Source organism: Pelobates fuscus, chromosome 1 (assembly GCF_036172605.1).
Source record: "Pelobates fuscus isolate aPelFus1 chromosome 1, aPelFus1.pri, whole genome shotgun sequence".
Taxonomy (NCBI): Eukaryota; Metazoa; Chordata; class Amphibia; order Anura; family Pelobatidae; genus Pelobates; species Pelobates fuscus.
In genome coordinates, this window is record NC_086317.1 from 11,643,424 (window position 1) to 11,670,470 (window position 27,047).

The 27,047-nt window shown below is 46.4% G+C and overlaps 2 protein-coding genes across 2 annotated transcripts in view; one reads left to right on the forward strand and one right to left on the reverse strand.

Annotated features, from left to right (window-relative positions):
* LOC134573755 (zinc finger protein 850-like) overlaps positions 1–27,047 on the reverse strand; it is a 788,930-nt gene that overhangs the window by 558,372 nt on the left and 203,511 nt on the right. The gene's annotated exons all lie outside the window — the stretch shown is intronic.
* On the forward strand, positions 758–25,207 carry LOC134601743 (uncharacterized). The gene is made up of 4 exons (XM_063446247.1): positions 758–994; positions 1,251–1,592; positions 13,772–13,860; positions 24,800–25,207. The coding sequence occupies exons 1-4, from the start codon at positions 763–765 to the stop codon at positions 24,860–24,862; spliced, it is 726 nt and encodes a 241-aa protein (XP_063302317.1). The 5' UTR covers positions 758–762; the 3' UTR covers positions 24,863–25,207.

Here is a 27,047-nt window from a genome sequence, read left to right on the forward strand (position 1 = left end):
CCATGAGCTGGTCTCTCTTCCTTGCGTCTCAATGAGCCGACCGACCGCCTCCCTCAGTCAGCAGCCTGCCTCAGGCCTCCGTAATCCAACTGCCCGCCTCTGCTCTCAGGCAGCTGGTCACTTCGGGGGGCTAAACAGGCTCACAAATCCCAGGTGCCAGGACTAATTTCCTGGTTGCCATGGCGACCTGGCACCTTGGATTTGTCGAGCCCTGGATTAAAGCACAGATGACCACCTCCTTGGCCCCCCTGTGACAGGACTCTTTTTGGCGCCCCCACCTTCGGGCACCTGGAGGATTGGCCTGGCGCTGGGGGTTGCTCGTCCAGCACTCTGGGCCAAGACAGGGGCAGCCCACCAAGAAACATTCTGGTGGCCCCCCTCAACAGGCTGGCGCCCTAGGCAAAACGGATGCGACTGACATTCTCAGTGACTGCTGCACATGCTGCAGCAGAGAAATGCTGACTTTTATTAATGACCTGTCAGAGACCAATCGGTTTCATAGAATTAACACTTTCCCCTCCACTAAGCTGTATACATTATACCACTGATAAAGAACGGTTAATATAAAGTCACTCAGTGTTTATTAAAGGGTCAGATCCAGACCTGGCTGAGACTCCTCTCATTCATTGTTTTATTAATCTCTGGGATAATTCTGTCTCTTTAACAGATAAAACATGGAACGTTATAGCTGCTCCACATAAAACCGTTCACCTTCCCTGTAAATTTCCCATCAAGTTTGGAGTTCATGTCTCATGGGTGAAAATGGGAGAAAAAGATAAAAATCTACTGGTTTACGGGTTCGAAAAATGGAAAGCCGCTAATGAACAGCAGGAGTCTCAGTTCAAGGATCGCACAGAGTCTGATCTCGACCTGTTGGGCGGCTGGGTGAACCTCACTCTGAAAGATGTGACTGAAATGGATTCAGGAATTTATCGATGTCAGGGATACAATGAAAATGGTTCATGGACACAGAATATCAGATTATATATTGAAGGTAAGCTGAACCCACAGCGAGTGCGGCCCGTGTGATTGATGCTCTCAGCGAGTGCGGCCCTTTCAGAGACCAATCCGTTTCATAGAATTAACCTTTCCCCCTCCACTAAGCTGTGTATATTATACCAGCCGCTGATAAATAACGTGTTTAATATAAAGTCACTCAGTGTTTATTAAAGGGTCAGATTCAAACCATGCTGAGACTAATCTCATTAATTGTTTTATTAATCTCTGAGATATTTCTTTTTCTTTTATAGGTAAAACACTGGAAGTGAAAGGTGCTCCACATGAAACTATTGTCCTTCCGTGTAAATGTAATATTAAATCTGGGACAGAAGACTCATGGCATCTCTCATGGGTAAAAATGGAAGAAAAAGCAGAAAATAATCTACTGGTTCACAGATTCGAAAAAGGGAAACCCGCTAATGAAGATCCAGTGATTCCTTTCCAGAATCGCACAGAGATGGTCTTTGACTGGTCCGGCGGCAGCGTGAACCTCAGTCTGAAAGATGTGACTGAAATGGATTCAGGACTTTATCGATGTCAGGGATACAATGCAAGCTATGCTTGGACACAGAACATCACATTACTTATTGAAGGTACATTGGCCTCTAATTCTATCAATATATACAGACATAATTGCCATTATTAAGGTTATCAAATGTAGCTGAGCTGCAATCCTAAAACGCAAAATCTCAGCTGGAATCCTCTGGAGCTGAAAGAAAATGCTGGTCAGTGATTATAACCCATTCCCCCAGTAACTGAATGGCACACAGCTCTGGGAGGCAACTGATTGATTTTTATTGGCCACACACAGCTTTTTATTTACAGCCCCATAGTATGGGGTCTCTATAGCAAGTATACAGGGTTTCCCAAGAATCTTTGGGGCTAGGAATTCTGATAACTTAACTTAATTATCTCTGTTACAGGGAAAACAGAAAATATTACAAAACACCACAAAAACATAATAAAACATTACAGGAACCACACAATTCTTATATCCCTGAATAGCCTGTGACTGAGCGCTCAACATATCAGAAAAGCGCTCTGGTTCGGTGGAATAGGATAGCTCTTCGGGAGAAGGTTTGACCGGCCAGCCATGATGTGATGCCCCAAAAGAGTTCCAGAGAATCCAGGGCAGCAGCCGGTCTTCGTTTGGGAGTTCCTGTACGAACAACGCCAAAGTTCCCCCAGGCTCTCAGGTGGCGAATGCTCCTCCCAGTCTGTAGAAACTATCTCCCGAACGAGGTTCGTCTAGTTGGTCAGGAAAGTATACAGGCAGCAGTACCATCTTAACCGGGGTTTGCGAGAATGTGGATCCGAAATGAGTTCCACGCACTCGCCGACCAATTACCACTGCCTGCGTTCGGGAGTCAAAATGCACTGAACCACGTGCGTTTGGATTTGTGGCGGCCACCCAGGGAAAGCACTAGAGTTAATCCTTTAATTGCGGTTAACAGCCAGGGGTGATCGTTGTTCTAAGTCAATAAAGATGGGGACCACATAAGTTCTGTTCGGCTCCTGAACAGGGGTACGGGTCTGTTCGGTAGAACTAAATATAGGCTCGGGCAACCTCAGAAAATCATAAGAGGTCCGCCACACAGCTCCCCCGTAACCACAAGCCAGTATACACAGTCTAATCCCAACGGCTTGGGGATGTCCAGGGTGCTCACAGATAACTTCTCTAGTTCAGTTTGTCTGGATAACCAGTCAGCATTGCCATTCTGTTTCCCGGGCGGTAGTGGATTGTAAAATCACATGTCTGCAGCGCTAAACTCCGGCGAAGTAGCCTAGCATTGTCTCCCGCCACCCAGTTTAGCCACACTAACTGGTTGTGATCTGTGAGCAATGAGAAGGGTTACCTGTAGAGGTACGGTTGCAGCTTCTTGAGGGCCCATACTGCTCCCAATCCAAACATAGAAGCATCTGTGTAAACAAGAAAACGTTTAGTTGGATCAGGAGCAGCCAGTACAGGTGCATTTACTAAATCCTCTTCTAGTCTCCTAAATGACTGCTCACACTCTGCTGCCCAAACTACCTGCCTAGGAATGTTCTTAATGGTCAGGTCAGTGAGAGAGGTTTGGCTAGGGCACTGTAGTTGGGTAAAAAATTTCGGTAGTACCCCGCTGTCCCTAAGAAAGCCAGAACCTGGGTCTTAGTACGGGGCGTAGGCCACTGCACTACAGCGTCAATTGTCAAGGCTTCTGCTGCCCTCTCCCTACTTGGTGACCGAGGTACTGTACCTTGGCCATCCCTATGTGGCACTTACTGGGCTTAAGTGTCAAACCTGCTTCCCTAATGAGGTCTATTACCGCCCCCTTCGTGAGCTAAGTGTTCTTGCCAGGTGTTGCTGTTTATGCAATATCGTCAAAGTATGCTCAAGCATAATCTTGGAACCCATCTGTAACGGATCGCCTGGCACCCCAACTGGGTACCTCCGTTAAAGGATGCTCCTAGCGCTTCCAGAGGACTCCAAGCACTCCACCAGACACCATAAGCACCGCAGGCTGCAGCTATCTCCCTTCAGAACGAAGCAGGAACAAGCTCTTACAAGAGCTCAGTGATTATAGCAAGGGAATATGCCTAGCATAGCAATCCCTTGTAGCAGATTCCCCCAATAAGAGACAGGACTCAAGTTGAGGGTAAAAATAGAACTCCCTGGCTGCTAGCTTGCAGCCCTTTTTATTAGGTGTGTGTCCCTCCCCCATGAAGGGGAGGGACACACACAGTAACATACATTAACCAATCACACAATAGTTACATCCCACACATAGCCCTCCCCTCTACCTGTAAACTAATTATCTGTACACACAGGAAAATACAATTATCATAGGTAGGGAAAATACAGTTTTTACACAACATTCATAACTCCCAAAATATACATCACATTCGCATAAAAATACATATTCCTGTTATACTAAACAGAACCCCCACATTCAACCCATCCCCAGATGGCTTGGATCTGAGCGCTCAACATATCCAAACAACGCTCAGATGCCACAAACACAGTACAAAAAAGTACTAGAATTGAAAAAAATCTAAAAAATAAGTAAACACAATGACAGAAGCAAGGGCAAATACAATAATGCAAAAATACAATATCAAAAAATTTCCAACCAGCCTCAGGAGGGAAACACGAGTCACCAAAACCCCCCCCAAACGTTTCGGCATGAACCGGCTGCCTTTCTAAAGGGTGCTGGGAATTGTAACAACTCAATATAACACTACCCTCACATCTGCCTTGAACACTGCAGCCCCACTCCAAACATGCACCTCGAGGAGAACACGACTCCAGCCTTGGCATAATAAATCAACACGCTATCTGCAGAGTTGCTCACGCTGTGCTGAACGCTCCTGGAGGAAGTCCCGCACCCAGGCAGACTATCTTCATTATAGATTCATTTTGCTTTCATACAGCGCAGCCCTTGCCCTCGCCAAACAGTCCTACTTTTCCTCTCTCATTAGTTCATGCTCCCGCAATCCCAGACGTCTCTTTGACACTTTTAATTCCCTTCTCTGCCCTGCTGTGGCCACCCCCCAAACTAACCTTACAGCTGATAGCTTTGCATATTACTTTACTGACAAGATTGAACAGCTAAGGCAGTGATGGCGAACCTTTTTGAGCCCGAGTGCCCAAACTGCAATACATGCCAACTTTTTTTCCCTCAAAGTGCCAACACGACAATTAAACCTGAATACTGAGGTTTACGTTTAGAAAAAACTACTCGTACAGTTAACAACTTTTGTTTTAAAAGAAGAACACAACATAGAGTTAAATTATACAAATTTTAAATAATGATATAAATTAAGCTTATATTAGTATCTCCAACAAATGCAATACATACACACAGACTGCTGAACACATTCACACACCGAGACATAGACAGACTGCTAAATACACACACAGTCCGCTAAATACACGCACACTGCTGAGTACGCAGTCTGCTGAATACACGCACGCAGTCTGCTGAATACACACACACACACACACACACTGCTGAATACATAAAGACTGCTGAACACACACATACACTGCACCCCTCAATGCAGTATATGTGTCTGTGTGTAATGTTGTGTGTGGGGGGGGGGTGGGGTGCTGTGTGTGGGGGGGGGGTGGGGTGCTGTGTGTGTGGGGGGGGGGTGGGGGTGCTGTGTGTGGGGGGGGGGGGTGGGGTGCTGTGTGTGTGTGGGGGGAGGGGTGCTGTGTGTGGGGGGAGGAAAGGGTGCTGTGTGTGGGGGGAGGAAAGGGTGCTGTGTGTGGGGGGAGGAAAGGGTGCTGTGTGTGGGGGGAGGAAAGGGTGCTGTGTGTGGGGGGAGGAAAGGGTGCTGTGTGTGGGGGGAGGAAAGGGTGCTGTGTGTGGGGGGAGGAAAGGGTGCTGTGTGTGGGGGGAGGAAAGGGTGCTGTGTGTGGGGGGAGGAAAGGGTGCTGTGTGTGGGGGGAGGAAAGGGTGCTGTGTGTGGGGGGAGGAAAGGGTGCTGTGTGTGGGGGGAGGAAAGGGTGCTGTGTGTGGGGGGAGGAAAGGGTGCTGTGTGTGGGGGGAGGAAAGGGTGCTGTGTGTGGGGGGAGGAAAGGGTGCTGTGTGTGGGGGGAGGAAAGGGTGCTGTGTGTGGGGGGAGGAAAGGGTGCTGTGTGTGGGGGGAGGAAAGGGTGCTGTGTGTGGGGGGAGGAAAGGGTGCTGTGTGTGGGGGGAGGAAAGGGTGCTGTGTGTGGGGGGAGGAAAGGGTGCTGTGTGTGGGGGGAGGAAAGGGTGCTGTGTTTGTGGGTAGGGGTGCTGTGTGTAGGGGGTGGGGGTGCTGTGTGTAGGGGTGGGGGGGTAGGGGTGCTGTGTGTAGGGGTGGGGGGGTAGGGGGGGTAGGGGTGCTGTGGGTAAGTGGGGTAGGGGTGCTGGGGGTAAGTGGGGTAGGGGTGCTGGGGGTAGTGGTGCTGTGGGTAAGGGGGTAGGGGTGCTGGGGGTAAGGGGGGTAGGGGTGCTGTGTGTAGGGGGAGTAGGGGTGCTGGGGGTAAGGGAGGTAGGGGTGCTGTGGGTAGTGGGAGTAGGGGTGCTGTGGGTAGTGGGAGTAGGGGTGCTGGGGGTAGGGATGCTGTGGGTAAGGGGGGTATGGGTGCTGTGGGTAGTGGGAGTAGGGGTGCTGGGGGTAGTGGGAGTAGGGGTGCTGGGGGTAGTGGGAGTAGGGGTGCTGGGGTAGGGGTGCTGAGAGTAGGGGTGCTGAGAGTAGGGGAAGTAGGGGTGCTGGGGGTAGGGATGCTGTGGGTAAGGGGGGTATGGGTGCTGTGGGTAGTGGAAGTAGGGGTGCTGGGGGTAAGGGGGTAGGGGTGCTGTGGGTAAGGGGGTAGGGGTGCTGTGGGTAGGGGTGCTGTGGGTAAGGGGGTAGGGGTGCTGTGTGTAGGGGGAGTAGGGGTGCTGTGGGTAGTGGGAGTAGGGGTGCTGGGGGTAGGAATGCTGTGGGTAAGGGGGGTATGGGTGCTGTGGGTAGTGGGAGTAGGGGTGCTGGGAGTAGGGGTGCTGGGGTAGGGGTGCTGGGAGTAGGGGTGCTGAGAGTAGGGGTGCTGTGGGTAGTGGAAGTAGGGGTGCTGGGGGTAGGGATGCTGTGGGTAAGGGGGGTATGGGTGCTGTGGGTAGTGGAAGTAGGGGTGCTGGGGGTAAGGGGGTAGGGGTGCTGGGGGTAGTGGGAGTAGGGGTGCTGGGGGTAGGGATGCTCTGGGTAAGGGGGGTATGGGTGCTGTGGGTAGTGGGAGTAGGGGTGCTGGGGTAGGGGTGCTGTGGGTAGTGGGAGTAGGGGTGCTGGGAGTAGGGGTGCTGGGAGTAGGGGTGCTGGGAGTAGGGGTGCTGGGAGTAGGGATGCTGTGGGTAAGGGGGGTATGGGTGCTGTGGGTAGTGGAAGTAGGGGTGCTGGGGGTAGTGGGAGTAGGGGTGCTGGGGGTAGGGGTGCTATGGTAGGGGTCTGTTGGTAAGGGGAGTAGGGGGTGCTGTAGGTAAGGGGGGTAGGTAATTAAATCAGTATCCCCCCTTCCCTTCTTGTTACCTTTGGTGAAGGGGAGGGGGGGAACACAGCCATCCCTGGTGGTCCGGTGGTGTTATGCAGGACAGGACAGGTCCTGCAGCTCTCCTGTCCTCCCGCGCGATGCTGTGTGGAGCGTTGCCATGGTAACGCGCGGCAACGCTCCACACAGCTCGAGGGAGGACAGGAGAGCTGCTTCCTCGATCCCTCCCCCCCTGCTTCCGGTCCTGCCGACACGGAAGCAGAGTAGGCGCCTGCAGTTTCGGGCAGGCAGGCGCCTACTCTGCAGTGATGGCAACCCTATGGCCGCGTGCCCACAGAGAGGGCCCGGCGTGCCACCTGTGGCACGCGTGCCATAGGTTCGCCATCACTGAGCTAAGGAAACAATTCTCCCCTCCTTGCCGTTCTCTTTCTCAACCACACATAAATCATGCTTTCCCTACCCTTCAGACTTTCTCCCCAGCTACTGAACAAGAGGTGGCTGCACTTCTCCATTCCTCTCGCCCCACCACTTGCCCACTTGATCCTGTCCCATCTCACCTCATCAGATCTCTCTCCCCTTGTCTTGTGCCTATCCTAACACACATCTTTAACTGCTCTCTCTCTTCTGGCACTGTTCCTGCTGACCTTAAACATGCCATTGTAATACCTATCCTGAAAAAACCATCTCTTGACCCGTCCTCCCCCTCTAACTATCGTCCCATATCCCTGCTCCCTTACTCATCAAAGCTCTTGTCTTTACCCGTGTGTCTCACTTCCTTAATTCCAACTCTCTCCTTGACCCTCTTCAGTCTGGCTTCCGCCCTCTCCACTCTACTGAGACCGCTCTTATCAAAGTGACTAATGACCTAATCTCCGCTAAATCCAAAGGTCACTACTCCATATTAATTCTCCTTGACCTCTCTGCTGCCTTTGACACAGTTGATCATGCTCTCCTCCTTCAAACTCTTCAATCACTCGGTCTCTGTGACTCTGTCCTCTCTTGGTTTTCCTCCTATCTCTCCAAACGCTCATTTAGTGTCTCCTTTTCCAAGGATACCTCCTCCCCTCGCCCTGTCTCGGTTGGAGTTCCCCAAGGCTCTGTCCTTGGTCCCCTTCTATTTTCTCTTTATACTGCCTCTCTTGGAAAACGTATTGCCTCTTTTGGATTCAACTACCACCTGTACGCTGATGACACTCAGATATACCTCTCCTCACCGGACCTCTCCCCGGCCGTCCTGCAACGTGTCACTGCTTGCCTCTCTTCCATCTCTGACTGGATGTCGTCACGCTTTCTCAAACTTAACCTCTCTAAAACTGAACTCCTTGTCTTTCCTCCTCCTAATACTGATCCTCCTCTCTCACTCTCCCTTCAAGTCAGTGATATCCACATAAGTCTGATGTAGATTAATTTAGAAATAAACAAATATGTTTAAATGTCTATCTGTTCCTGTCCAAATCTGAGATGATTAAATTGCGTATACGCAGAAGTAAGTTCACACTGACACATGGAGTTCAGGTTAAAAGCACTTCAGAAAATTTAATGGCATCTGGTTAGAAAACGGTTATGCAGACCCTTTTAAAGGCAAAATGACATCATCATTGAATATCAGATAATAACAAATAAACATCATTAATTGGATTAAATGTTATGTGACTATATCCGTGTCCACCCATCAATATTATTAATTGGCTCAGGGATTTGAGTGACTAGCTAGGTGTCCTCCCACCGGGAGGTGGTATTGTTCTGGACACGGGTGTGGACAGAAGGCTCAGGCGCCATCTTTCCCAGCATGAGGTTTACTCGGTGGAAAGGGGGGCTTGAGCGTCATTTTACACAGTCAGTGATGTCAATCTTGTGGTCAGGTGCAAGGTTCTTTTATGAATAGAACATTTCATTAGTACAGTGTTCTCATGGCCTTGGCTCTGGCCTTGGTTATACTTTGTTGCATGTTACAGGAGATTCAATAATTCCGGAGTCAGCTATGTCTTTATAGAAAATACAGTCTCTGTTCATTGTATTAAATGTTGCTGGGAAATTCTGTCATGTAATGTAGTTTAAGATGGAGGATCTGTCAGGTAATGAGGACAAAATGGAGGGTCTGTCACAGTGTAAGGTTAAAATGGAGTTAGTACAATAATTCAATACAAGTTCAATAAAGATTTTTAATAATTCTACATCAGTCCCCCCTATGAAATGTTAAATTCTAAAAGATAAACTTTATTGGTTAGTTCCAGAAGACAGGTTAGCCCAAAGGCACAAAACCCTATGAAGTAACGGTTCTTAAAGTCTTCTTAGTTCTTCAGAGGGACATCATAAATAGACAAGCTTACATTACCATATGGACCTGTGTTATCTGGAGTATAGGCACAACAAGTCATGGTGACAGGTAAACGTTATTGGTTGCAATAGATATAATAAATGCGAATCAGAATATTATTATTATTAGCAGTGACGGTTGGGAAAATGGACTCAAACTTTCCTTTTACTGCAAAATCATCTGGTACCCCCCTTGGCACACCTATGGCATCAATATATATATGTCAAACTTTCCCTTTAGAGGGGTGCTCCTCTTTATGTTCTGAAGCATGAATGTGGTGTGTCAAGAGTACCTTGTCATGTATTATGTGTATGGACATAATAACCTTGGCTAGGGCACATTTGCTTATGCATTGTAGTATTAAACCTGTCCCACGCTACATCAGCGTAGGTGGACTCGGATCATTTAGTCAATATTAATATCACCACAAACTCAGGATGGGCAAATAATCCTGAGGAAGCTTGGCGTTTGGATCTCTTTAGCTTCACGAGGTCTCCTTTTGAGGTCCTCGGCTTTCCATCGATGGCAGGTGGTCAGGCATTATTATGGCCATCAAACACCTACTTGTTGGTATCGTTTTTTTTTTTTTTTTTTTTTAACAAGTCATTTTTTCTTTAGAGTCAAAAGTGTGTCAAAATCAACAAATGTTACTTCTCATGTTGCAGAGAGAGAGAGTCTTGAATCTGGAACAATGAATCCACTGAGTGATCTCTGCAACTTTCACAATGCACTATTGGGTATATGGTCTTGGTTGTCACATTGATGACCGGCTAGGCTTCTGGCCATCCTGACAAAATGTCTATTATAACTAGTGCATATTTGACCCAGCAGCTCTTTGTCACCTGGATTCTTGAAAGGGATATTGAGAGTTAGCTAGGTGCTTAGGATTCTCCTCCTCTTCTGCCTGAGCTGTCCTTGGCACAAATAACACAGGATCGGCAGTAACTGATGATTAGAGGAGTAATTCACCCTACAAGCGCGCTGTCTTGGCGTCATACTTGACTCTGGTCTCACCTTTGAGTCTCACATCCAGTTTGTTGCCAAGTCCTGTAGGTTCCAACTCAAAAACATAGCCCGCATCCGCCCCTTTCTTACGCAAGATGCTACCAAGGAGCTTGTCCATGCTCTAGTAATTTCCCGCATGGATTACTGTAACCCTCTCCTGATTGGTCTCCCCAAAAGCCGTACTGCCCCGCTACAGTCTGTAATGAATGCTGCAGCTAGACTGATTTTCCTATCCAGTCGGTCCTCTCACACCTCGCCCCTCTGCCAGTCCTTACATTGGCTCCCTGTATCCTATAGGAGTCAATTCAAAATGCTTACCCATACATTTAAAGCACTGAACAATTCCAGCCCCTCTTATATCTCTTCACTGATCCAGAGGTATGCCCCTCCTCGTACCCTCCGCTCTGCCCGCGACCACCTCCTGACCGCTGCTCGCACCCGTACGGCCAACTCGCGCTTGCAGGACCTCTCACGGGCGGCTCCTCTCCTATGGAATAACTTGCCTACTGCCATCAGACTCTCCCCTAGTCTTCAATCATTTAAGAAGGGCCTTAAAACCCATCTCTTCAGGAAAGCGTATGGCCTCCCAGAGTAATCTCTCCCTTACATACCTGTCTCTTGCTCTCCTATGGGATAGTGCTTTGCTCTCTCCTCCAGCTCTGCTTCACGCCTACTTGATATTTCCTATCCTAATGTTTCTAATACCCCACCTCCTATAGACTGTAAGCTCATTTGAGCAGGGTCCTCTTCAACCTATTATTCCTGTAAGTTTTCTTGTAATTGTCTTATTTATTGTTACATCCCCCCTCTCAAAATATTGTAAAGCGCTACGGAATCTGTTGGCGCTATATAAATGGCAATAATAATAATAATAATAATTATCTCTGAGTTACAGGAAAAACAGAAAATATAATAAAACAGCCAAAAAATATCATAAAACATTACAGGAATCCCACAATTCTTATATCCCCGAATAGCCTGTGTCTGAGAGCACAACATTTCTGAAAAGCGCTGAGATTGTCTGTTCGGTACAACTAAATATAGGTTCGGGCAACTTTAGGGCATGAGATCAGGTCCGCCACATCAAATTAGGGACTTATATACTAAGCAACTTAAAGCTGGTGTGTTTTTATTTATTTATTTATTTATTTATTTATTTTTTAATTCTTTATTTTTGGTGCAAAAACATTTTACAGGCAGGCCCATGTAGCCACGACAGCAGGCACAGGCAGGTTCATGCAAACATGTTCGTGACATTTGACATTTGCACATTTTTGTTGATAGGAATTATAACAGGCTAGGAAACTTTGCTTAAAATGGTATAATATGCTGGAGTATTCAGACATAGAAACAGTTAAGTGTAGGATTAATAATCTGCTTTGTCCGTTTATTTTGAGTCTGACAGGCTAAAACAAATCGGATGCTCTTTAAGGGTTAAAACATGCTTAGTGGTGGATTGTAAAATTATAAAATTACAGGCTTTTGCACGATAGTAGTCGTGTGAGACCCTCTACTCGAGACATGCCTATATAGCTTCTTGGGTATAGGTTCAGATATGAGTGAAGCAACTGTAAGCAATCCTACTGAAATGTTTAACGGTCTATTAAGGGGTTAACAGTAGACTGTGCATTATCATAAACACGTATTAAGTAAGTAAAGTGTGAAGTCGTAACAGAAAGGTTAATAAAAAATCGTTAATAACATATAAGCTGTTACTAGATGAAATGCTTGATAAGGAGCGTTGTGAAGTGAGGGTCAAGGCTTAGACAAATTAGAACTTTACATTTTAGGCTGATAACAGAGTTCTTGTAAGCTTTGCTTATCTGCAGAGGAGAGTGTCCTCGGTAGTCCAGGGCTAGGCATGACATCTGCATGGGTAGAAGTTACAGGCGTCCCGATGAGGTGCCACGGTGGTTAAAGGGAGGCAGCCGGTCAGCAATGGTACGTCAGCTGAGGGTTTGTATCTGAGCACAGAGAGCTGTCCCTGGTGTGCAGGTGAGGTTCCCCTGGTCCCAGTCTTTAGAGCGTTTAATGGCTAACCAATGCCCATTCTGTGGATCCGGGTCTCTCCTGAGGCCCGCGTGGATCGTTCGCCGCGCCGGCTGTTCAGACCTTCCTGACCGTGTGCTTGGATGATGGTGAGGTCCGCTTGAGGGACGATGGTGATGATTGTCGTCGGGCGGTAAACGAGTTGGGCGGTCTCCCCTTGATGTGTGTGAGAGCGTTGGTGAGTATTGGAGCACGGGGGGTATAGCCGAGTTTTCCACCATCTGGGTCTGCAGGATCGCCTCTGTCGGGAGGTCGCCCTGGAGGCCTTGGGCGAGAGCCAGCATAATTGGCGCCGTGTTGAAGGGCGTATCCATGCCGCTGCTCGTTTCACCGCTGTTTGAAAGGCCAGGCCTTTGGCCTTGAGTTCTGACCAGAGGCTTATGCCGAGTCGATCGAAGAACTCTAAGGTATGCTTGGGGGGTGTGATGAGATGTCGTGCAGCCGTGGGCCGCGTCTGTGCCGCCATCTTGGTCGGGCCCAGGCCCTTTTGCTTGGTCGCAGGCTTCGTTGCTTGAGTGGGGATAATCGACCCCAGCGAGGACCGGGATAACCCCCGCCGGTCCAAAGGGGGGGGTAGCAGGGCAGAGTGTGTTTCCCGTTTGCATGCGGGTCCCACGCCAGGAGATCGGCCGCCTCTCCTAGGCTTTAGGCTCCGCTCCGGTTTAGGCCGCATGGCCAGTTCAGCCTCACTTGATGTGGTTCGACGCAGGACAGGCATCGTTCTGTTCCTTGCGAGGTTCTGTGGCATATTCCCAGCACCTTATGCTGCTGGCTTCTGTATTTTGGTCAATATTAGTGGTTTTGTAGCTGCTGGTGCTGGAGCTATCAGAGACCACGTCTAGCCATCTTGGCTGCCAGGCCCCGCCCCCCTTATTTTATTTTTTGATGCTGTTGTGCATGGTTTGAAAAGTTATGTTCTCTCTGATTTTAAAAACAACTGTATTGGTGTGCCAGCAGCTTTGACATCTTGCGCCTCAGTTTATGTAAATGGTCTATTTTTAAACTACCACAATAATCTGCTGTATAAGTGTCCCTGCCACATATCATATAATTATAGATGTTATTGCTCTCTCCATATTACAGGAACTGGGGATAATCATTAAATAGTGTCAGAATTAAACTCATTCTGGGCTTCAATCCCGGTCAGTCTCTCCCCAACAACTCCCCTATGGAGACTGAAAAGCTCTATTTATAATCCTACAAAGATCTTAGTGGGTGTGTTCTGCATCTCCTGATTGATTGGACATTCCAAGGGGGAGGAGCTAGTAAAGAGAGGAGGCAAGCTTGTGTTGGTTAGTTGGTGGTTTCTGCCTCTCCTGATTGGATGGAGGGTTGTCGTTAAGGGGTTAATCTGTTGAAAACACTGAGTTTTATAACTATGTATATGATTTGAGGCCAATCAAACTGTTATTTTTATTTTACAGACCGAACACCGTCAGAAAGCAGGAGTCGTATTGGTAGATATGCATTGGTGGTTTGGATTTCGATTCTTGTGACTGCATTCCTCTGTCACGTGAGTTTACATTTATATTCTGGAGAGGATAGGCAGCCGCCCAGTATTTTCTTTGACTTCTAGTGTGTATTCGCCTCCAGCATCTTCTTCAACATCTCAAGTCCATCTGTATCTGTTATAGAATCACCTCGTCCAATAGAGACGGTTGTGAATCAGCACATGTTACTACTGACACAAGTAGCTCACCCACCATCAATGTTACCAACACCACAAATACTACCAAACGTTGGTCAGTGGTAGTGAACAGTTTACTGTTGACCGCTTTCACTGCCACATGGCTATGGTTAGGAATAAATAAACTGAGTGTCCACTGTTTAGTAGACACGTGGCTGCTGGTGCTGCCAGCAGGAAAATTGTCATTAACCCCCTTATCAACTACTTTTATCTATTTAATTTGCGCCCATTTGTCGGGAATTATAGCGGCCAGTGTGTTTTATCGTTTATCTGGGAAGATATTAAATGCCATTAACAATTATTAAATGCCTTTTAACAATTATTTTGTCGGTTGCTCCACTGCCCTGATTGCCAAACTAATTAATGACACGCATCCTGGAACTACAAATGTAGATCAGGCCCCACTAAATTTGCAAAGGCCTAATATAGACAAGTTCATTTTTAGACCTGTACCGATTAGTGTCATTAAAAAAACACCATAATAATCTAAAAATGAAAAACCAGTCCGGACCTGATCAAATCCCAGCAATGCTGTTGAAGCTCAGTGCGCCGGCAATTGCTAAACCCGTCGCAACCCTAATTAACGAATCCTTGGAGTCTGGATACTTACCCAAACTTTGGAAGACTGTGAGAGTAGTGCCTATCCATAAAAGTGGTGACACTACTTTGCTTTCTAACTATCGCCCAATATCATTGCTCCCGGTATTGTCAAAAATCTTAGAAAAATGTGTCCATACGCAACAATGTGAGTATTACAAACAATCAGACTATCTGACCCCTGATCAATCGGGCTTTCGCCAGAATCACTCCACTACAACTGCCCTATTAAAAGTTTGCAATGACATCCAAACTGCCATGGAACAAGGAGACCTAACTGGAGCTATTTTCCTTGATTTTGCAAAGGCCTTTGACACAGTAGACCACGACATTCTACTGCACAAACTCAAAAACTCAGGTATTAATGATTGTTCGCTAACCTGGTTTCGATCGTATGGATCGGACCACTCACAATATGTGTCCATTGCACCGCGACTCCCTCCCTCTCCCAGTCACGTGTGGTGTTCCCAAAGGTTCCAGTCTCGGCCCCCATTTATTTACATTATTTATAAATGATCTGCCTAATGTCTGCAAATCCTCAAATGTCCACATGTTCGCAGACGACACAGTAATCTATGCGAGCAAATCCAATCTACCTCTGCTTGAGGATGTGCTCTAAGACCAGTTTATAGAGGTAGAAAAGTGGATCGCAAAAACAAACTCTTCCTGAACACTGACAAAACTGTCACAATGAACTTTGGAACAGTACCTAAATTACACAAATTACACAATTCCCACCTATCCATCAAAACAAATTCAAATGGTACACTCTTTCAAACACTTGGGTATGATGTTAGACCCCAATCTATCTTTTGGCCTGCACATAGAAAAGCTTGCATCTACACTTTATCCAAAACTAAGTGCCCTGTACAGAAACAAATCCTGCCTAAGTCCTACAGTAAAGGAAAAGATTGTACAGCAAATGCTGATGCCAATCATTGATTATGGGGATGTAATATATACATCTGCACAGCAATCCCACATTAATAAACTCAACACATTGTATAACTCGTTCTGCCGATTTGTGCTACAATGTAATTACAGGTCCCACCATTTTGACATGCTAAAAGAACTAAACTGGCTGTCGCTGGAATCCAGATGCACCCTTCATCTTTCTATCCTTGTGTTTATAAGTTTTTCTGGGAAACTCCCGCCCTACCTGAGCAAAATGCTCTCCTCAACTGTTCCCACCTCCTATAACCTCCGATCCAGTACTAGCACTTTATGTAGTCTACCTCAATACAAAAAGAAAGCAGCCCGATCCTCCTTTTCCTGCAGAACGCTGCAATTGTGGAACGACCTCCCGTACACTTTAAAATCTTCCCCAAGCCTAAAGTCCTTTAAGAGATCCCTCTCTACATACCTCAAAACAGAATGCACGTGTCATGGTTGATTATATATTTCCTATATATTCTATGTTAAATTTTGTGTATATTGTATATTGTGTATTGTTTTTGTATTTTATTGTACCATAATGTATCAATGCAATGTTTTGTGGACCCAGGACATACTTGAAAACAAGAGAAATCTCAATGTATCTTTCCTGGTAAAATATTTTATAAATAAATAAATAAATATTTCCCTTCATTGTGTCTAGAATGTCAGGGGTGGAAAGTATAAGCTTGCAATATCGGTAAAATAAAACATACCCTCTTGAACAAGTCAACCACTCAGTCATTAAACCTACCCATAGCAAAGCATTATTCAATGCTTTCATATGGGGTTTTTGGTTATGCTGGAGGTCCTCATGCATAACGTGAGGATGTCCTGCGTTGTTTAAAGCACTTTTCATGTTCTAAAAACCTGGAAGTACAAGCTGCAATAATTACACTTGCAGGGTTAATGATGGTGGGAGTTGGCACCCAGACCACTCCAATGGACACAAGTGGTCTTGGTGCCTGGAGTGTCCCTTTTAAATGGAGTCCAAGAGAAATTGGATTATTTAAAAGTTGCACTGCTGAAGGCAACAGAAAATTGCATTAGGCTTGTCAGTAAAAGCAAAAAATTCAAGAAACCACTGCGGAACTCCGTACATGTGGCCAAAATAGTAAAAAACAAAAAGCTAGCATTTAGAAATCCTAAAAAAACACAGAGTGAGGAAGACAGAATGATGTATACACGTTTTGATCTCTTTTTACTGTCACCAAGAGGCCAACATCCCGCCACCACGTCTGTGGCAACTACGTCATAAGCCAAATCATAGGTAGAGCCTCTCACCGCCACTTGGCATTAGCAGGGCCTCACCTACCCAAACATTCAACAGTTAAACTCTTCGCTTCGTCATCTAGCATTACAGTCCAGTTCTTCCTTTTACTCCACCCCCCACACACCCCCAACTCCCTTACTCCCTTACTAATATATCTTCACATAATAATTCCTTTTTAGAATGTCCCAAGAACCAATGCCAACTGAAGAACTGACAGAAGATATACCGTTCACGCCAACCAGACCCGAGTCTCCAGGCGATTCACTCACCCTTTCAACCCCCACGTCCTTGAGAGCATGGACTATTCCCAAAATTACGGCTGATCTTAGGCTCAGGGGAATCCCCTTTCCGGCCACAGCCAGAAAGGCTGAACTTTATAGGCTACTGACCCACCAAGCCCCCGAGCCTAGGCCAGGCACTAGCTCTCAAGGACAACCACCAAGCTACAGCACGGCCAACCAGGATACCCTGGCAGAGATCTTGGCCAATCTTCAGACCCTCAATAACAGGCTTTCTAAGGTGGAGAGCGCCATCTCCTCCCCAGGTACTACCACGGTAGTCCCAGCCCCTTTCACGGTAGTCCCAGTCCCTATCACGGCTGTACCCGACATACCAACATGCCCTCCCATACCCCCCACTCCAGCACCAGGCACAGCCATTACACCATTTGAGTCACCAGCACACTCCGTCCCTGACTCTATCAAGAAAGATATCCTAGACGGGAAGGATGTGTGTCTGGTGTCTCTGCTCATAGCCTCTCAGGATGTTCTTGAGAACAAGGCTTTCAACTATGGTGACATTTCTGTGGTGCTCAAGACAAGGGATCCCAGGCTTAATAAAAAATTGTCTATACCCCAGTTTGTGATAGCCTTCGGGATATATCGAGACGTTATTTGCACGGTGTACCCCCACTGGAGAGAATAATTAGACCTTTATCTGCACAAGGTGGTGGATCTAGGCATCAAGTACGGGGGCTCCTCTTTCTATGACTACCACAAGTCAGTGTCAGCGAAGGCGGCGACCCATCTGAAGCATCCCACATGGCGGACTTATGTCCAGTCGAAGCAGATCCCACCACCTCCACCCCCACCTCTCACTCTACTTTCACACCTCACTCCACTTTCACCCCCTACAACAAGTCCTCGGGTGGTCTTCGGGATAAGCTAGGTAGGCCCATCTCCTTTCTAGGGAAGGCGCAGGTGTGCAATAACTTCAACGCAGGCTCCTGCAGTTTCAGCGCCTGTAGATTATTGCACATCTGCTCCATATGTTTCAGGGCACATACAAAGACCATGTGCCCAGCCAGGTTGTCACCAAACAAATGACTATCCGACATAAACATCGACAACCTGTTTTTTTATCTAAGGTCTCACCCTAGCAGGCACCTGGTGGATTATCTCACCACAGGGTTCACTAAAGGTTTTCTCACGGGCATAGTAGCCATTCCCCCAGGTACACTAGAATGCCCTAATCTCCAGTCAGCACGTTTAGACCCAGTCTCCACAGACACCCTCATTGCCTCGGAGATCACCAACGGGTTCATGATAGGCCCCTTCACCTCTTCACCATTCTCTTCCTGGCGCACTAACCCCATTGGTATTGCTATTCACAAATATTCTAATAAAAAACATCTAACTATTGATTTATCGGCACCGCACTCCTCTTTTGTTCCTAGCATAAACGCACTCATTCCAGCAGACGAATTTTCACTTCAATACGTAACCATCGACGACGCCATACAGTCCATCATATCATCTGGTAACCGACCCTGGCTTAGCAAAACAGACATTACAAACGCTTTTAAATTACTACCCATGCACCCCTCACTGTGGCACTTACACGGTATTAAATGGCGTGGGAAATACTACTTCTCTACACGACTCACTTTCGGTTCTCGTAGCAGCCCCAAACTGTTCGACATTTTCGCTGGCTGCTTCTGAACATCACCAGGTGTCACTCCGTTATCCACTACCTCGACGACTTTTTACTTATAGAGCCACAGCAATCAATAGCACTACGGCACTATTTGCTACACTTGGAGTCCCTTTGTCCCCAGCAAAAACTATAGGCCCTACAACTAAATTGACCTTTCTGGGGATAGAACTGGACTCGGTTAAACTTAGAGCTAGCCTCCCTCACGACAAACTGGCACGTTTGAGAGGGGAGATAGACTTGTTCCTGCGGAATGATGTTTGCACTAGGAAGGAACTTCAGTCCCTTCTCGGATCCCTGAACTTCGCCATGCGCATCATTCCGCAGGGAAGATCTTTCATATCCAGACTTCTTTGCCTGATGCACGGAGTTCCGGACTCTGGCACAGTTTCTTTGGACCCCCATGCCAAGGCTGACTTAGCCATGTGGGGGAAGTTTTTGAAGGACTGGAATGGAATCTCCATGTTTATCCCCCCTCTCTCCACCTCTTCACCCATCATCCACACAGACGCAGCAGCCAATACCAGTTTTGCAGCCATTTTCGGGAACCACTGGTTCAGGGGCCATTGGCCCACTGATACGGATGCCTTGCCAGGATTCAGAGAGACCTCAGCACTATTTGAAATGTATCCCATTGTGGCGGCCGCACACACCTGGGGTCATCTCTGGTCTGGCAAGGCAGTCAAATGCTACTCAGATAACTCGGCAGCTTGCGAAATCGTTAACAAAGGGCGATCATCTTCCCTGACCATCATGCGGCTGATTCACAAGCTGACCTGGTTGGCAGCATCCGGCCAGTTTCACTTAGTTTGTTTTCACATCCCGGGTATTCACAACACGGCCGCTGACTCTCTTTCTCGTTCTCAATTTCAGGCATTCTCTCAGGCACTCCCAACGGCTCACCTACAACCATCCAGGACACCACGGTTCCACGAACTAATCCTGGATTAAGCACACTCTTGAACCACACTAGAGCACTCACTCACCAAGCATTATCACCAAACACAGCTATCACTTACAATAGGGCACTTAATATATTTAATAAATTCACTGCAGAGTTCGGTTTACTTCTCTATTCAAACCATGGTGGCTTTTGCCTATTTTTGCCACCTACACTTTAAACTATCTCACAACACCATTAAACTTTATCTCACGGGGGTCCAGCACCACAGCCTCACCTATTTTCCTAACAACACTCCTTTCCTATCTTCATACCCCATAAAAAAGGTTTTGAAAGGTATATCTAAGGTTTCACCTCCACTCACTACCACTAGATTACCTATAGATGGGCGTATCTTCAGGTCACTTGGCAATCTCCTTGACACAGCCCCATTCGACATCGGCACAAATACGGTAATCAAATCTGCTATATATCTCGCTTTCTACGGTTTTCTCAGACCTAGAGAGTTCACCGTGATTTGTCAAGGAGATATTACGCTAAGCCTTAAAATATCACACCTCACTAAAATAGAGGATCACTACCTACTTTCGATCCCTACAACTAAAACCAACCGGTCACTACACCCTACTATAATTCCTCTCTTCCCTACTGATAATGCCTGGTGTCCGGTAAAAGTACTAGACCACCTACGGTCAACTCTGCACGGTCACCTACCTGACTCTCCACTCTTAACACTACAAGGGCACCCGTTAACCACAGCAAAATTGATGGTTCATATCAGAACCCTGTTATCTAAGCTCGGACACAACCCGACTGCACTCCTTCCGTATAGGAGCCGCCTCTGCAGCCTCTAGCACTAACACACCGGTCCATATCATCAAGAGACTGGGGCGGTGGAAATCCTCCATATATACTGCATATATTCCACAGCTGGATAAAGAGCTTCGCCAAGCTTTCAGGAACTTGGTCTTGTAAAAAATGCAATAAAGTGTGTATTTCTCGAATTTATCTTTTGCCCTCTTTTATTTACAGGCCCACTCGTACGTTGGTTGCGGCACACCACAACCAACTTTGCTCACAGTTACTATCCATTACGTATTTAAATTCCGAGCACAAGTTAAAAGGCCTGAAACTTGTGGAGGCCTGAATTTGTGGGAGGAGTAAGTCCCCTACTTAAACTCCCAGCCCCTACTCACCTCTGCCGTTCAGCTGATTGTCCCCACCCACCTACACCCTGTTATAATTACATTCTCCTTGGTGGGCCCTCTTTTATTTACAGGCCCACTCGTACGTTGGTTTCGGCACACCACAACCAACTTTGCTCACAGTTACTATCCATTACGTATTTAAATTCCGAGCACAAATATATATATATATATATATATATATATATATATATATATATATATATATATATATATATATATATATATATATATATATATATATATATATATATATATATTAAAATAAAGGAACAAATGATGAACAAGGAAAGAAGAGAAGATGGAGACTTATCCAGCCTTAATGACCCCAAGGCTAAGGGGGGGGGGGGGGTAATAGATTGACAGTATGCTCTTCTCCCTGGGGGGGGGGTTTATTTAGGAAATACCCATCTAAGCTATGCAATAATTACATGTTCAGGGTTAAGGGTGATGAGGCATTGCACCCAGATCACTTCAATGAGCTGAAGTGGTCTGGGTGCCTACAGTGTCACTTTACTGTTGTTGGTCCTTTTATCCTGAGTTCCTGTGCTAGCTGTCTATCGATCCTGAGTTCCCGTGCTAGCTGCCTGTCTATCCCGAGTGCCCGTGCTAGCTGCCTGTCTATCCCGAGTGCCCGTGCTAGCTGCCTGTCTATCCCGAGTGCCCGTGCTACCTGCCTGTCTATCCCGAGTGCTCGTGCTACCTGCCTGTCTATCCCGAGTGCCCGTGCTAGCTGCCTGTCTCCCTGCGTCCATGAAGCCCTTGCTTCCCTGGATACAGAGGCCCTTCTTACATTGTTATCTGTGTTTTGTATTTTATCTTACAGTCTTCCTTGTAAATATCAATACTTGTTCTTGTGATTTGTGCGTATGTTGGTTTCTTTGCATTCTGGGTTCCAACCCATAGAGGTTGCTGCACTGGTCAGAACCCCTTACCGACCAGACCCCTGACTCTGGGTTGCTTTTGGAATGTATGTGCACAAACAAATGTATTGTTCCTATGCTCCTTTATAAGCCATCTGGGTTTTAGGATTTCAGGGTGTAAAGTCCATCTGGAAACTTCTTAGTTATTCCCCATTGTACCTGTAATTCTTTATATATATTATAATGTAAAAAATACACAAACCAGTGCACTCTCTTATCAACTAAACAGTGATTTCAAATCCTAAATAGAACTACTTAACACCTCACCTAGGTAAAAAATAATGGGTGTTTGGTTACATTATATGATCATACATTGCATAAGCCTGCCAACTGCATCAAAGTACCCCATTCTTGGCAGGTCCTACACTACCCACTAATGCTTGCTCTTATGAGATTAATCCACTTACTTGGGCAATGCTTCCTTACTGGGACTCTCTGCAAGTCAAGGCTAAATAGGATCCTGGAATGAGACACCTGTGACTTTGTATGTATGTATATATATATATACACAATCTATATCTCTATATATATCTCAGGGCGAAACTGGTGATAAAGATGTCTGTTTGGGGGGCGGGGCCGGGCCGCCATGCCGGCTGGACGCGTGTAAGACCAGCTCCCGCTATGGTCCAGCTTTTTGCCTCATTTGGCGGGTTCAGTCCGGCACCCAAGGCCACAGAGCGAGCCCCACACCAACTTGGGGGTACTGGCACGACTTTAAAGCCTGGAAACAACATACCGCTCCCCCGTGGCACGACATCCAGCAACTGCGGCCTACCTGGGCGGTGAGTGGAGTGGACGGCCGCCATTCTGCTATCCTGTCTGGGGGCAGTAAGGAGACAGCCTCGGGGGCCCTGGCCCCTAATCCCCCCCCCCACTGGACCGGGGGGGTTATCTCGGTCCACCCTGGGGCCCTAAGCATACCGGCACTAGGCGGAGGACATACTCACCTCGCAGGAAGCGGCGGAGACTGCTCCAAACCTCGAGCACTCTGCGAAGATGGCGACCTCTCTCGGGGCTCTTGGCGCCCGATGCGGGCAAATATGGCAACTGGAAGAATTGCGGCTTTAAGGGCCCAAACCGGGCGCTACCAATCGACACCGAGGCCCCACAACAGAGAGTGCTGGAGGCCCTGCCACTACTTTCACTACTAATCAGGGTGAAAAACATGAAGGAACGGGATGACCTCCTATGCACCCGCCGTGAGCTGGAGACCCTGAAGCGAGACGACGCACAAAGACAGGACACAGCCGGAGTGGCAGTCTGGATGTGTGCAACCTCATGCAGGGACAGAATCCTGATGGTGGAGAGGACTGGGTGATCTCTATGTGGGGACTGAGGGCACCTCTTCATGCTTAACTTGCAGTAACTCCGCTTAACATAGCCTTGTTTAGCAATTTAATTTTAATTTTCTTTCTTAATACACTCTGCTGGCTAGCAAGACGTGGAGGGTCTCAGGGATCATTAGCAACAGTGGCATAAGTACTTCTGATCGGTTACTACCGTTTCAGCTTAACCTACAACCCAGACCTGTGTTACTCATGTTATTAATAACTAGGCTTATGCTCAGCTTAAACTTGTTTCACTTACTAAATGTCTAGATAAAGCATAAAGTTGATGTGTTATAGCATATATCCAAGTTGGTAGCTTACCTCACGCGATACCCTGTCGCTTATGCTAGCATACAACCAACTAATCTAATCGCAGTAATGCCTTAGCATATGTGGCAAACTATACACAAGCCATATACTTACAGAGCTGAGTCAAACTAGGTCTGTGGAACGTAAATTTAGTCTCATGTTATATATTTGTATGTGTCACGTTTTCTGTCTATGTACAATCAATTGCTTATACCTGCTATTAATATAAAATTGTGCTTGTCCATCTTGTGCCCCGCATACTGTATGTGGGAATTGTTGGAGGACTGCTCATGGGGCACCTCTTACCTGCCTGTACTACACATAAGCACAGCAAAAATAAAGAATTTAAAAAAAAAAAAAAAAGATGTCTGTTTTCTTTCCAGGGTTACACACATGTTCAGATAGTTTACAAGGAGTGTCTGTCATGCCAAGCCCAGGCCAGTCTGTCACCATTCGTATTGTTCTCTGAATATTAGAATTCTCAACCTACCAAATGGCACAAAAATAATTATACATTTGCTAATATTCTTAACTTTAGGCAACCAGTGTTTTTGTTGTTGTTTAAATGTAACTTTGTAGATGTACTTAGGCCTAAAACAAGCACCACACTTACAATGTACTGGTGGTCACTATCAATCAGGGGAAATTCGCTTAAAGTTTTGAAGTGATTTTGTATGGGTTTTTTTGGGGGGGGGGGGGGGGGGGGGGGGGGGTGGGGAGGGGTGGGAGCATTATGTAAAAATATATATACATGTTTGGTCACAAATTCATTGTCTGGATTTATTAAGATGATTTGACCTGGTTACAACTAGATCATAAACGCCTGTATGTAAATATTGTGTATTGTGCCTGTTCAGCCAGCTTTTGGAATACATTAATTGCCCCTCATAAAACTGGAATTCTAGCAACCCATGGCCCCACCCCAGAGGGTCTCCCTGGAAGCTGAGAGGAGCAGAAAAGTGTATATAACATTGTTAAAACGCCTAAAGATCTTTATAATTCATTTTTTCAATTTATAGTGTATTTCCATTTTCCTTACTTTGTTAGTACAGTGAGTATTAGGGGATTGTGAGCTCATTTGGGCAGCCCACTCATCGCCTAATGTTCCAGTTTCTCACATATTTTGTTAAAATTACATGTTTGTTTCCTATTGTACAGCGCTGCAGAATAAGTTGGCACTGTATACATAATTGCATTTCATGGGATCTCCTCGATGATGATTCAGGGTGTCAGAGGCACAATAGACACTGCAGCAGAGACTGCCGAGGTTGAACTGGATATGTAATCTGTGAAGTTGTACTTATATATGTATATGTATAATAATTATATCATTTACTGATAAAGTGTGATGTTTTGCCTTACAGGTAATGAGGAATAACAATGCAGCACGACCCCAAGCTAATGGCCCTCTGGAAGTTATTTTGTAGGGGCTGCTTCAGGAGAATAGAAGAACACCATCACCCCGGAGAATGCTTACATGACGTCCTGTGTGAGGAGTCAGCCAACCCACCGGTTTCACCATCTTCCTGTAGAATTCAGGGCTTTCTAGGTAAAAGAAAAGAAGACACACTCCTTCTCTTGAAACCCATGCTATCAGGACACATATCCCAAGCCTGAAAATGCTTTTGTAGGTTTCATCACACTGTGATTACAGCTCTACTGACACTGACACCGATTACAAATTGTAATCAGAAATGTTTCTTCAAAGAAAGCATACAACACCCTGTGGAGTATGGTGTGTGTCTGTGTATATTTTTTATTTATTTATAAAATATTTTACCAGGAAAGATACATTGAGATTGTCCTGGGTCCACAATACATTGTATTGTTACAATAGAATACGATATTACAAAAATGTATTTAATGTATGGATATGCATTTAGCTGTGTGTGTGTGTGTATGTGTGTATGTCTCTCTCCACTTGTGACAGATTCCTCTTGCTACTAGCAACAGGCTCCTAACACAAGGCAGAACAATCCTGATCATAAAGGACCCTCACAAGAGAACAACACCATCCAACTACTGACCAATCACAACATCAAAGCTCCTGTCAGGCATCATTGGCTCCACGATTGATGAATTAATTTAGGAGCAATAATGAGAAGGGGATTGGAAACAACACCAGAGGATTAAAACACCAACTACTGGTAGACCAAGCAGCCACAAAGGATTTTATGACCAGACAGACCACTCTGTGCACGGCCTGGATTGCCTACAAGAAAGCCTATGACACAATGCCGCACTCCTATCTGACTCCTGGGGCAACCAGACCTGGGGTTTTCTACCCCTACCATAATAGTTGAATAAAGTTGTGGTCCAAGCACTCAATGATCAGTTTAAACAGATTTATTTGGAAAAATGCAACGTTTCGATCTCCAGGAGATGTTTCTCAAGCTTTAGAAAGAACTCTTGGATATCAAAACGTTGCCTTTTTCCAAATCTGCTGTTTAAACTGATCCTTGAGTGCCTGGACCACAACTTTTTTAAACTATTATTTTGTTGGATGTGCCGCCACCCTGATTGCTAAATAAACTAATTAAACGCATTCTGGAATTAAAAATGGGGCTCAAGATGCAACAAACTTGCAAAGACCTCAAATAGGGAAACACCATTTTAGACCTGTACTTCTTAGTGTCATTAATAAACTCCTCCATAATCTAATAATGTAAAACCTGTTTGAACATGATCAAATCCCAGCAATGTTCCTGTATCTCAGTGTGCCAGCAATTACTAAACTTGTTACAACCCTAATCAATGAATCCTTGGTGTCTGGATACATACCAAAACTTCGTAAGACTGCAAAAAAACTACCTATCCATAAAAGTGGTGGCAATATTTTGTAAATTTATCATAAACTAACCTGGCTTCAATCATATGTATTGGATTAATATGTGTCCATTTCTGACAGCGCCTCCCTCTCCCAGTCACGTGTGGTGTTCCTCAAGGCTCCATACTATTCAGTTTATTCATAAATTATCTGTTTAACATCTGCAAAGCCTCAACTGTACACGTGTGCACAGACAACACCGTAATTTACACCAGCAAACCAAATGTACCGCAGCTTGAGCCCTAAAAAAGAACATATATAACATGAAGGCAAGAGTACATGGCCGAGGGGAATACCCCAGAAGCAACCCGAAACCAAGAAATGGTCGTTTTCCTACCCATGCATGAAAACCCATGACTGCGGCCTACCTGCACGTGTGAGCCTACTCCGCATAGTAATGAGGACAGTGCACTGCCGCTGGCAATTTCAGCTGATGCTGACATCCATGGGGTCTGCTTGTCCCATCCCGGACCGGGGGGTTATCCCGGTCCATCGCTCCATGACTGCACAAGTTTAGTAGCTCGGCTGAGCAGGGTCTGCCGAGGTTGTGCCCTTCATATTTCAGACTGCTGTAACCAACTGGCTTTTATTATTAATGCCGCTACTACTTCGCGGAATGTGCGTGCAACCTTACCTGCCCCTATCGCTGGGGGTCCAGCTGGGGGTGTGTCGAAGCCATTGGTGAACCGGTGGCTGTGAGGTCAAGTGTGCCCTGTCTCAGAGAGGAGGCTGGCAGTGGGCGAGGCACGGAGAGGCTACATGTGTTTCTGACCAGGACACCAGAG

What these genes read in the sequence shown, in the direction of transcription:
- LOC134601743 (XM_063446247.1), top strand. Translation starts at nt 763, where the DNA reads ATGGGAGAAAAAGATAAAAATCTACTGGTTTACGGGTTCGAAAAATGG. An exon ending in TATCAGATTATATATTGAAG is followed by an intron (nt 995 to 1,250) that starts GTAAGCTGAACC and finishes TTTCTTTTATAG; the next exon opens with GTAAAACACTGGAAGTGAAA. An exon ending in CATCACATTACTTATTGAAG is followed by an intron (nt 1,593 to 13,771) that starts GTACATTGGCCT and finishes TTTATTTTACAG; the next exon opens with ACCGAACACCGTCAGAAAGC.